Source organism: Nothobranchius furzeri, chromosome 18, assembly GCF_043380555.1.
Source record: "Nothobranchius furzeri strain GRZ-AD chromosome 18, NfurGRZ-RIMD1, whole genome shotgun sequence".
In the NCBI taxonomy this organism is placed as follows: Eukaryota; Metazoa; Chordata; class Actinopteri; order Cyprinodontiformes; family Nothobranchiidae; genus Nothobranchius; species Nothobranchius furzeri.
Window position 1 is genome coordinate 21182666 of NC_091758.1, and position 12662 is coordinate 21195327.

Below are 12662 nucleotides of genomic sequence, written 5' to 3' on the forward strand. Positions count from 1 at the left end.
GTAACTGCGTCACAGGCGCATTTCTGGATATACTTCACAAAAAAGTTTAAATGTCTTGTTTCCATAATTTATTAATAGGACTGTTTTGTAGTAAGTCAAATATCTATATAAGTTACAAAGAAATAAAACGTACAAATACCAATAAAACGACAACAAACCAGCAATATTGTCAAAAGCTTTGTACAACAAAGAGCTAGAACTCCAACCTTTTACAGAAATATACACGCTAGACCTACAGCTCACACTGATTCTAATAAATCCTGTTCGTCTGGGTTTCACAGCACCTTTCAGTCCGGTCGTGTTCGTGCGTCCCTGCTCAGGTTCGGGTTCCCAGCTATCTGACTACTGAATCTTCTTTTGACTCAATATAATTTACATAAATAATCCCAATAAATCCGCAGTTTTTGGGAGATAAATGAGTTTTTTCCCCCCTTTCGAAAGGGCCGAAGTCTCTCGGGCTTTTAAGTTCACTCGCGCGCATTTACAATAAAAACCTGCCGAGTTTTATCAGATAAATAGATTGGATTCAAATGAGCTCCTCTTGTCACCACGTCCTGCCGTACAACAGGGCCGAACACTGCAGGGCCGAACCGTACTCCGCTCCGGGGGAGTTGAGGTGGGAGAGGCCGGCCACCTGACTCTGTAGGGACGGCGGACTGGAAGAGTGCTGTGCCATGTCAGGGGAGTGACCCGTGCTCCCTACTTGCTGGTTCTGGTGCTGCCCGAGGCCGGAGGCGTTGTTGGACATGATCATGACATTGCCTCCCTGCTGGTGGTGCGTTTGCGCTGTGGACGTGGGCGTGTGGCCGCTGCCTTGGCACGGCTTCCCGTCCTTCACCAGCACCGGCACGGCCACCCTCCGTGGGGACTGCTGCTGCTGCTGCTGCTGCTGCTGCTGCTGCTGCTGGCACGAGCCGCTGTCCTGCTGCATCTGCTGCTGGGACACTTTGTCTTTAGCCTGTCTCTTCATCTTGTAGCGATGGTTCTGGAACCAGATTTTCACCTGGGTCGGCGTGAGGTGGATCATGCTCGCCAGGTGCTCCCTCTCCGGCGCCGACAGGTATTTTTGCTGCTTGAAGCGCCGCTCCAGCTCGTACACCTGCGCCTGGGAGAAGAGCACGCGCCGTTTCCTTCTCGGGGTGCTAGACAGGGAGCCCATGCCTTTACCCACGTCCGCCAGGGAGCTGAGGCTGCCCATACTTCCCATGTTCATGCCCGACGATGAGCCCATGAAGCGAGAAACTGGGGAAAATATCAGAATGGAAATCAAACTCAGATTTATTCACAGCAAATATGGACCAGCTACTGCGTAAAATCATTACAAGTTTACTTCACATTAACATAATTTGGAACATCATTACAAAAACTTAAGTGTTATTTAGGGAGGTGCGTATTTGTTAGACCTAATAACCTCCCATCATGTTTAATGTTTGAAAATGGTAAAAATAATAATAATAAAAAAAATCATTTTAAATAACTTCCATTGACGCTCAGACTTAAATCTGACCCAGACCTTGGGATTTATAATAAGTGAAACGCACCGGGATCTAAATTACACTGGTTTTTACGCACAAGCAGACCTGAAATAGTTCCAATAAAACACAGCCAGGGCGCACACATCTGGATTCTGGTCATTACGCACAGATCTGAAGCGCATAGGGTCCAAATACCGGTACCGGATACTCACTGGTGGAGAAGCGCGGATCTGGGTTGGCTCCGTACCAGCCGGTGGCCGTGGCGCTGCTCCTCATGCCGTCCTGGTACGCCGGCAGGTCGCCCATGTTGCCCAGGTTGCCGTTACAGTAGCCGCCCATGGCCGTGTGTGACAGCTGGGAGACACCTGCCGCCGTCATGTGATAAGCCGCAGACACAGTCCCGTTGTGGCCCATGTGGTGCTGCTGCATCGCCGCCTGAGAGACCTGCGGCTGTCGGTAAGAAGTGAGAGGTGCCCCCAAGTTGTTATTCTCCATACTTACTTTCTTATAGCTCTCCTCAAGGGGACTCAAGATATCGGAAACAGAAAAAGGAGTCGTATGCTTAGGGCTCATCGACATTGTTCTGTGGCTGGAGAGGGAGAAATTAGAAGGCAAGGCAATCTCTCCTTCTCTCTCCCTTTTTTTTTTTTTTTTTTTTTTTGGCCAAAGCCCCTCTGGTTCCTGTTGTCTCAACGTCGATCCTGGTAGATGAAGACGTAGGAGAGCGCCTCAAGTCCGCCTTAATTGGATTGAGTGGGAGCTCGGTGCTGGCTTTGGTTTGTTTTAGCCGGGTGCCAGGTTTAATGCTACCATCAGAGGCGGGGCATCAGCAACAATACAAAACAGCTCTACTCTGCTTTTTTTCTTCTTTTTTTCTGAGCGTAATTTCACTATAGTAGACATGTGCTCTCCTCCCCTCCCACCAACACCGATGCTCATCCCGACTGATGCGGAAGCTGCATGCCGAGTTTGTGACTTGTCGCTGCACCTCGGGACTGCAGTGACCACAATACACTTTATTAACTGTAGTGATGTTTACGAGGGCCTCTTGAAGAAAAGGAGGCCTATATGGACTTGAGAGTTGGAGAACCACTTCTCAGCTGAACTACTGACTTTTAATGGCCACGAGAGGCCTCCAGTGATTGCAGGATTGTTTGTGTTATGCCTTATCGTACTCAGACATGCAAAAGTGCACTTGCGGGGAGGGAAAATGACTGATACTGATAAGTAAATAAATACACATCTGCGTGTTAAGTGCTGCGTAAATGATTAACCCCCCTGCTTTCTTTTCATTTTCCTTCTTGATGTCAGTGGACGAGATGCTACCTAAAATTCAGATGTGCTCTAGAAAAGAGGTAGGAGGGGGAAACGAGTCTGGTGCAGGAGAGGCTCTCGTGTGAAGTTAACGATGTTCAAGTAGCTCCTCTCCTGGAGCACGAGGCCAGGTAGCCCTGAGAAAGGGTCTTAATGCTGCAGAAGAACTTACTTTATTATTATTATTATTATTATTATTATTATTAAATTATTATTATTATTTATAATGCGGAAGTATTATTTAGGGAGCAAAGTACCCTAAACCTTAAGGTCACCCTAATGTTTATTATTAGCCCACTTGTAATTTAAAAAAAATATTTAAAAAAATTCAAGGCAGCGATTATTATTATTACTATTTTATCATAATAATAATAATAATAATAATAATAATAATAATAATAATAATAATAATAATAATAATAATAATAATAATAATAATAATAATAATAATAGTAATAATGGGTTGCAAGCTCTTTTTTATTTTTTCAGTAAATTGTTGAAGGCAGAAGGACTCAAATAGTTTATGAAAAGCTTGTGAGAAAACACGCGACGACTTTAAACCGACACGACCTGAATAGAATAGAATAGAATAGAATAGAATAGAATAGAATAGAATTGAAAATCCGAAGGCACAACAAAACGGAGGAGTTACAGAATTGAGGCAGTAATGAACTCGTTGAGACTGAAATAATAATATAAGCAATAACAGAATATTTGGGGTTTTAAAACTCTTTCAGGGTCTGTGGTTGCAGGTTAGAGATCACAGAATCTTCTGGTGGCAGCAGTTCTCAGCAGTGACACAGGGTCTGCTTGACTGCTGGTTCTTAACTTTGATTTATTCGAGCATGCGCTGCACACTGGGATCTGGTATTGTGAGTATGCAGATCAGTGAGTTTGTCCCTTGGAAAGACGGCATGTTCATAAATAAAGTATCACAACAATTCTCATCTTCGTCATCCAAACGCGTCTTTAATGAAGCATCTTAATCATCATCATCGTCATCATCATCATACGGATGAGATAACGCATTGTTACAATCAGAGCATCTGTATAGGGCACATCACAACATAAGGCAAATAAAACACAGCTAAATCTCGCATATGCATTCCTTAATTAGAGAATCCAGCAAGACATCCTTAATCATCTAAATCAGCGCCTTTCCCTCCGCTCCGACGCACACTTATTAGGACCAATTAGCGCCAATTAGTCCAAATGTTGCGGCTAATTCCTCAGAATAATGAGAACACTAAGACAGAGGCGGGAATGAAACAATCGAGCTGCGGTGATCCAGGCTGCATGGTTTCGGGAACTGATTGGTGCATGATCTAATTCACCGGAAGCGGGAACAATTAGACCGGGAGGCTGTTTTCAGGAGTCTAAACCGTTCCCGGAGAGATTACTGCCAATAAAATACAGCAGATTATTACATAAATAAAAGTTTGATGTCATTCACGAAAATGTTTTGATCTTTTTATTGTCAGGTTGTCAGGGTGACGCTCTTAACTTAAAAATAAAAAGAAATAATTCATATGTTAAAATACAAAATGTGGATTTCTGAGCCTAATGTCAAACACAGTTCATCATCATCATCATCATCATCATCATTATTATTATTATTATTATTATTATTATTATTATTATTATTATTATTGATTTTGTTGTTGTTGTTGTTGGTGGTGGTGGTCCAAAAGGTTTAGATGTTCATCTCACAAATAAATTTTTTTTACAAAATTTGGATAAAGTATCTTAAATTTCCCACCAATTAAGCTCCAAGTCTTAAATCATATTCACACAGAAAAATCTCCCTTCTAAAAAAAACAATAACGATTTTTACAATAACGATAAAAATATCAAAATAAAACATGAGGACAATAACTCATTTTTTGTGTACAAGTTTCAGAACCAGTTAGCACCAAATCTGTCCCCCTGAACAACCAATCATGAGGTTTTTAACCCAGCATGTGGACGTCTTCATCACTTAAACACGAGGATTTAGCGTCAGGAAGCTTTACGTCACGTGACGTTGCCAGGCAATTTTTGCAGCTATAGAAGAGTTTTTTTAAACTTAATTTATTCCTCCAGGGGAGCACGGCCTCTTGTGGAGCAGAAACTCCCTCCACCTGGGTCATGAGGAGAATCAGAGGTTCTCCATGGTGATACAGAGTGTTGTTCCGCCATCTAGTGGAGAGCAGAGATCCTGAGCCACAAAAATACCCAGAGACACGTGACACTAAATAACAACTGAGACATTTAAGAAAATGTAATATCTTATTCCTATGCTATACATTTACTCAAATGATAATAATAACGTTATAAATATGCTAACAAATGCGCATGTTGTAGTTACCTGTGGGCTATTTGTAGAGGTGATATCAGGACACATTGGGGCTCTACCCAGACTTTGGAGTCTTGTTGATTCCAACTCCAGCAACACTAAACAGAAGGTCTGGCACATTAAACTCCTCAAAGTCCATTTTTAAGTGTGTTCAATTAACATTTGATTGTAATAAAAATAGATATGTGTATGAGTTATCAATTGAATTCAATTCAGTTTATTTATATATCGCCAAATCCTGACAAGAGTTGTCTCAAAGCCCATCACACAGTACACATTCCAATACAGGTCAGTTCATTAAGCCAATCAGTAAAAAGTTTCCTATATAAGGAACCCAGCAAATTTCAGTAAAGTCACAGCAATTCTCATCCTAAGCAAGCATTTGGTGACTGTGGAGAGGAAAACTCCCTTTTAACAGGAAGGAACCTCCAGAGGATCCTGGCTCAGTATAAGCAGCCATCCACCACGACTCACTGGGGATCGAGAAGACAGAGCAGACACACACACACACACACACACACACACACACACACACACACACACACACACACACACACACACACACACACGCGCACACACACACACACACACACACACACACACACACATACCAATTAGTGTTTCTATGGCTACATTGTGATTTCTTAGTAAATATTCTATTTGGTGAGAGATAAACTTTATTGTATTTATCCTAGTGAATCTATAATTAAAGGGTAAACTAGTAGTAGCACATTCAATGTCAAAGAAAGTAAAATGTCATTATCAGGAGAGGGAGAATGTTTAAGTGGTTAGCAACAGTGTTCAAGCCAATGGCCCTCTCCATGAGGCCACCACAGCTCAGCAGAACATCACTGTAGCTTCTTCTGGGGAGAAAAACACTTGGAGAAAAAATAAAGTTAACATCTGAAATAGCAGGAAATAATACAGTTAAAGAGCAAATTGTAGAAGAAAGTAGTCGAGCGTGGAAAGTGGTCAGTGTATCATCCAGCAGTCTAAGCCTATAGCAGCATAACTACAGAGATAACTCTGGATAATCTATCCTATTCAGATGTAGGCATGTTGGAGGCAGGGCAAGGGAGAGCCGTCTTTACCGACTGTACACTCCACCTCCCTCTACTCCCCCACTTGTCCAGATTTAGGCTAACATCAGATTTTAACCATAGGCCTATCAAATAAAAATGTTTTAAGCCTAGTCTTAAAAGTAGACGAGGTGTCTGCCTCACGGACTAAAGCTGGTTCCACAAGAGAGGAGCCTGATAACTAAAAGATCTACCTCCCATCCTATTTTTCGATATTCTGGGAACCACCAGTAAACCTGCAGTCTGAGAGCAAAGTACTCGGTTAGGAACGTATGGAACAAGAGGGCCACTGATGTATGATGGAGCTTGATTATTAAGAGCTTTATATGTGAGAAGGAGGATCTTAAAATCTATTCTGAATTTAACAGGTAGCCATTGTAGGGAAGCTAAGACAGGAAAGATATGATCTCTCTTTTTAATTCTCATCAGAACTCTAGCTGCAGCATTTTGGACAAGCTGAAGACTTTTAACTTCTGTGGACTTCCTGAGAGTAATGAATTACAGTAATCCAGTCTTGATGTAATAAATGCATGAACTAGTTTTTCGGCATCACTCCTGGAAAGGATGCTTCCAATCTTAGCAATATTCCGAAGGTGGAAAAAGAAAATCCTACAAACCTGTTTAACTTGGGATTTGAACGACATGTCCTGTTATCTCGTCTTTAAGAAAATTAAAGTTGTGGTGACTGCAGATCAAAACATGCTGAGAGGTTTCTGTTGTTGTAGAAGCACAAATTTACATTTTTGACTGACTGTAATACAATGTTTAACAAAATAAACAAGTGTTTAATGCTGAGATCATTACATTTAGATATTTGTTTAGATCCTTACATAAGTTATTATTATTGTTGTTACTACATGCAGCTTTTTATTCTTAATCAGACTATCTTACCAAGGAAACAGCACGTTGACGCTGAGTTAAAACTTTTACCCCAACTCTTAACCAGCTGCTAAATGAAGATAATTAAACTTTAATTTTTTTGTTAGTTTTTGTTCCTCTCAATGTCACTAATTTTATTGAATTTCCATTGAAAGTTTTAGATTAAACATTACTTCATAATTCCTCTGTTAGTCCAGTCACCAGTTGGTGCTCCACAGCAAAGAACAATGAGGTAGAAAAAAGCAAAAAGAAGGCTGTTTGTCACTCTGAGTGCTCCAGTCTTATTTTGCTTTTTAAAGGGTTAGGTCTTGGTTTTCTTATCTAACTCAAAAGGACCTAAAGCCTGCGTGTTTCCAAATGGGGGTGGGGGGTGGGGGGTGGGGGTGGGGGTTACTAATTTGGTTAAATTCAGTCAGATAAAAGCAAACATGATCATGAATTTAATATTAAAGAGGTTTTTGCTGCTTATGGACCAGAGCTCCTCCTGTGGCCTAGTTTATGTGCATCTCTCCTGAAAGGGGCCCCTGTGAGTAAAAGTAAAGGATGTGCAGACCAGTCCGAGCCCATCCTATGCAGAATCCTTCTACCCAACTTTACAAACCAAGGGCAACCCCTAAAAGCTCGTCTTTGTCACCCTTAAACCCCCGAGATGCTCTAAAACACCATTGTGCTGTTTAACCTCATAAATTTGTCGCGGGGACTGACTAAACATCACGAGGATCCAAACACTAAAGATTTTGTCCCAGTCTCTTTGGATGATGGACAATGGTCCATTCAGGGGGGGGGGGGGGGGGACGACACCCGCACAAAACTGCGCGTTTGAGGGGAGATGCGGCGCGCTGAGGGGTTCGGCCGGGCCCCTCCATATGTGGGACAAGGTGGCCCCGGGGAGGGGGACAAAGAGCCAGGTGACAGGGACGACGGGCTGCGGGGTCACAGGACGAGCAAACAACATCATGAGGGGGCGTGAAAGGACACACACACACACACACACACACACACACACACACACACACACACACACACACACACAAACTAAGGAATACTTTATATTTCAGGCCCTTCAACCTGTTTCTGCACACTTTGTACCCCATGTTAGAATAAACGTTATTCTAAAGAAGATTTCTCATTTTAATTGTTGCCAAAACTTCATGATCCACATGCACATTTTCACACACTTTCCTCAAAAATCTAAATCAGCTTCAGCCTCTAATGTTTACTAACTAAATCATCTCATTCTCAAGCGTTTGTTCTGCTTTTACAAGTTCAGAAAGCACATGACAAAAGGCCTCCCGAGGTTTTAGAAAAGTCAGCAATGTTCCATATTTAAAAAACAGACTAGTATGGATGTGTTGTTAGATTTTAAAATAAAGTTGACATTTGAGATGGTAAATAATCAGAACATGCTTCTCCATCCTGATCAAATTACTCTTAAATTAAGCACATCACTCGTTTTAAGTCAAATATGAGATTTATTCATATATTTTCCACAAAATAAACTTTTAAAAACATAACCATAAAAACAACAAACTACATTCATTTTGCTCCACAGACTAAAGTGTTTTTCTGTTTGGGTCTAAAAGTTATTTATACAAATAAAGGGTTTAAAACTTGCTGCTCCATCAAACACATAAAATATCAACATAAATGTGCAAAATGTGTTCAGATCAAAATGTTTAAGTAGCTCAAAGTATTTAGAAAACATTTGATGCCATTCTAAATGTTTATTTACACAAGAGCTTCATTTGAAGGAACTTAACGGAACCGAGTCGCTCCAAAAGTCCCTCCAGGCGAACCTGGAGGCCGCCGCAGCCGGGAAGTGCTGCTGGTACCTAGAGGGGTGCTGGAGGGTGGGGAATGCCAGGGGGAAAGGGAGCGCATGAGAGGGAGGACAGCAACCAGCCTTCTCTGTGTCGAGTAAACAGGGATGGAAAGGCTTCCCGTCCCGGACCAGAATCGGAACAACGACCCGGCGCAGCAGCGGAGGCGGCGGTATCTCCACGTCCAAATGCGCGCCCTCCGCTCGGCCTCTCTTCATCTTGTAGCGGTGGTTCTGGAACCAGATCTTCACCTGCGTCGGGGTGAGGCTCAGGATTCGGGCAAGCTGCTCTCGCTCCGGACCGGACAGGTACCGCTGCTGGCGGAAGCGCCTCTCCAGCTCCAGAGTCTGGGCCTTGGAGAACAAGACGCGGCGCTTCTTGTTCTTCTTGATCCTCTCCGGCTCCGAGTCCAGGCAGGCGTCCGGTTTGGTAGAGTCCGGAGAGGTTCCGAACTGGCCCTCATCAGAAGCTGCAGGAAGAAAAATAAAGCTTTAGTTTTATAAATAAATAAATAAATAAATAAATAAATAAATAAATAAATAAGCTTTCGGTATTTCTTACATGAAATGTCACCTGCTGGGAGAAATTAGTATTTTAGTCTTACATAAACACGGACTCTGGTCGCAGTGGATCCAGTGGCTGTAGGATGGAGAGCTAGAGGAGCAGGAGGAGAACACCGAGGAGGAGCGCGGCGCCGCCTCCGCATCTTGCTCCGGCAGGTCCAGGATGCTCCGGACGGAAAAGCTGAACCTGGGTGGCGCAGTCATCTGGACTCACTCCGGGTTTGTTTAGCAAACAAGAACGCGAACTCTAACAGACGCTCCTCTTTACGCGCTGTCCAAACAGCAGCGCGCACCAAGCTGAGCGTTTTAAAGCCTCGCGCTCGGTTCGGTACCTGAATAATGATCACTGGGTGTGGACTCGACAAAGAGCCAAGGAAACACTCGTCATCATTACAGATTCGTCCCGTAGCGTCGCGCTGAGGAACAGATAATGGTGATTGTTGGAGCTGAATCACGTCTTGGGTGGCAACTGACAACAGAGCCTGTCCCATCGTCACCCCCTCCCTCCACCCTCTCTTGTCCAAACAACGTGTCCAATATTTGCATACAAAGTGAGCAATTAGCCCGAGAGTTGGTTTAACTAATGCGCGACGAGTTCAGACCTTTATGAGGCGCAACATCACGTCTTTAAACAAAACAAACATCTTCTATTCCTGAGACTGTTTCCATTAACACAAACTGCTATTTGGGGTTCGAATAACCAATTAGTTGCTTTAATGTGATAAAAAGAAGCTTTTTAATGGGACTGATGAGTAAAAATTTACCAAAGTTGTCCGAATTAGCACCTGATTTCATTTGATTTAGATTTTCTTTATGGGACGAATTATTAAATCAATATTTAACTTTAAAAAAATAATTATTTTCTCTTAATTTTCCTCATTATTCGACACTTTCCTAAAAACCTGGGTTAGAAAACGATCTTTCCTTTCCTCCCTAAGAGCTCCTCCACCTTTTCTGACAGTGATGGATCTCCCAAGATTTCATTAGTTGGTCAATGGCCACATAATTTATAAACGCAGCGCTTTATACTTTTCCCAACTTTCCTTTTGAAATATATATTTTGAGCCGGCCGGAATATGCTCTGTTCATCAAAGTGGATCAGTTCTGATGTGATGGGGCTGCCACGTCTCTCCGGTTTGATACTGATATGGACCCTCATCCACTTAGCGAGATGAGGACCGGGGAGGAGAGAGCTGGTGGATCTGCCTCCACAGTCATCCTGGGTGGTCGTACGAGAGAGAGGGGGGGGACACATGCCAACCAGAGGAGGGGAACAAAGGGGGAAATGTAGCCCCGCGTTGGAAGCATTTGTTCCAGTCAAGATTTTGCATTTGTTCAGAGGCGTAATAATGGCTGATTGACGCCCCGACACAATGTGCTTTAACTCAGCGGGATAAATCTCAGCTTGTTCTGTGTTGTCATGGTTCTGAATGGAGCTGAATGGGACCCGGGCCACTATCTGCTCCGCGTCTCCGTCTATAGGCCGCAGCAATATGACGCGCGTGATTCCAGACGCATTAAAGTCCGTTTAGATTTCACACTTGATGAGCTCCAGATCCTGTAAAAAAAAAAAAAAAAAAAAAAGGCGACCTGCAGCATCACATCGCCTCTGCTGCTCCCATCACGTGTTTTTGTTTTGTTTTTATAAATAAAACAAATAAACCAAACCGCCTTCGGGCGTCAGCAAACACGAGCGGAGCCTCCTTTACCCGCAGACAAACACCAGCGGATTACAGTGCTGCAGGTTTGCTGAAGAGGCCACTCGATTGGAGAGCGAAAACACGCAAAAGCAAAGAAGTCACGTCCAAAGAGCGCTAATTTTTCTTCCCACAATGAGCCAGCAGCTCCTTAATCTATTTAACTCAGCCAGAGTGGGCCCTCCGCACCTCCAAGAGCTCTCCACTGCCAAATATTTACTCTGTTGTTCACATCTCCATTCCTGACCCTCCTCAGCCAAGTGGACATTTTTCCTCTCAGGGTTCCTGGAGTCTGACTTGCAGCTTCAGTCCATTAAAGAAGCAAATATGAGGGATTTAAGTGATTTCATCTTTATTTAACATGGTTTTCGACTCTCATCCTGCGATGTTCACAAATGTTTTCATCATTAACGTTGAGATGATGCATTTGTGTTTGCATCTGTGGCTAAATGTGGTTCCTGATGTCGGAAATAGTGAAAATGACCAACTTGTTTATGTGCTGAAAAACAAGTTTCATCTCTCAGGTCACTGTAACGCTCTCTAAATGAAGGCTGGAGCAAATCAAGATTTTCTGTTTGCTTTTTATTTTTAGATGGAGAAAATAGTTATTTCATCATAAAAATATTTACAGATGTTACGTTTTTCATTTTTTTAGGGACTTTAGGAGGGATTGTAATAATCTCCTATAATATGCCTTAATAACTCCTCAGTGTGCTCTTGTTATATGAGTTATACTTATTTATAATTTTCTCTCAGTTTTTTATTTATATTTAGGAAAACAGAGTTTTTTTAAAAAAAACTTTCAAGGTTTTTTTTTTTTTTTTTTTTTTTTTTTGGCTGCTGAGTTATTGGTGCGTATTATTTTGTTAAACGTCAGATTTGGATCTACTTCACTCAAACCTCTTTACAGGTTCCAAGTCAGAAGAAAAGCTTCAAATCAGGCCAAACTGAGACCTAGCCAACCCAAGACTGTTGAAAATCAGCAGGATCAGGATTTCTACCCAAAACATGTTTAAACTGACCAGAGTCCAAAGTTAAAGCTGCAAAAAACACAGTTGAAGTGACAAACTTATCATAAAAGTTATATCACACAATACATTTAGGTAAAATCTATTTTTATAGAATTGTGTTATATTTTATTTAGGACACCAAAAACAAAAAATACAACTGTTAAAAATTATTTTATTTTATATGAAGTTTCTAATTAAAGTCAAAATCTTTCAAATGAAATCAGGACTCCTTAAATAATACCAACAGATCTGAGTTGAACAGACTAAAATAGCATGGAGACACGGGCTCTGCAGAGGTTCAACATGCATTATTAAATGTTTAAGTTTTTCAGACTTTATTTTGCTAACAACAGAGTCTGGAACATAATTTTAATACATGCAAATTGTACAATTTGGTTACAACTCTAAATGTTTTTCTTATTATAAATAATTCATCTGACTAGGTCAAACTGATATTGAGTCACAACTGTTGAACAGAATGAATCCGGTT

At 41.9% G+C, this 12662-nt stretch overlaps 2 protein-coding genes across 2 annotated transcripts; both read right to left on the bottom strand.

Moving 5' to 3' along the window:
- Positions 1-53: 53 nt before the first annotated feature.
- nkx2.1 (NK2 homeobox 1) lies at positions 54-2392 on the bottom strand. The gene is made up of 2 exons (XM_015969581.3): positions 1688-2392; positions 54-1242 (listed from the first exon to the last, which is right to left on the bottom strand). The coding sequence occupies exons 1-2, from the start codon at positions 2052-2054 to the stop codon at positions 545-547; spliced, it is 1065 nt and encodes a 354-aa protein (XP_015825067.3). The 5' UTR covers positions 2055-2392; the 3' UTR covers positions 54-544.
- Positions 2393-8551: 6159 nt separating this feature from the next.
- Positions 8552-9922, bottom strand: nkx2.9 (NK2 transcription factor related, locus 9 (Drosophila)). Its single transcript, XM_015969234.3, has 2 exons — positions 9507-9922; positions 8552-9371 (listed from the first exon to the last, which is right to left on the bottom strand). Exons 1-2 carry the CDS (start codon positions 9667-9669, stop codon positions 8824-8826), a joined length of 711 nt encoding a protein of 236 aa, XP_015824720.3. The 5' UTR covers positions 9670-9922; the 3' UTR covers positions 8552-8823.
- Positions 9923-12662: the final 2740 nt, after the last annotated feature.

Coding starts and splice junctions, on each gene's coding strand:
- nkx2.1 (XM_015969581.3), bottom strand. CDS start 2,054: ATGTCGATGAGCCCTAAGCATACGACTCCTTTTTCTGTTTCCGATATC. Junction 1,243..1,687: donor AGATCCGCGCTTCTCCACCA/GTGAGTATCCGG, acceptor TATTTTCCCCAG/TTTCTCGCTTCATGGGCTCA.
- nkx2.9 (XM_015969234.3), bottom strand. CDS start 9,669: ATGACTGCGCCACCCAGGTTCAGCTTTTCCGTCCGGAGCATCCTGGAC. Junction 9,372..9,506: donor CGACCAGAGTCCGTGTTTAT/GTAAGACTAAAA, acceptor TTCTTCCTGCAG/CTTCTGATGAGGGCCAGTTC.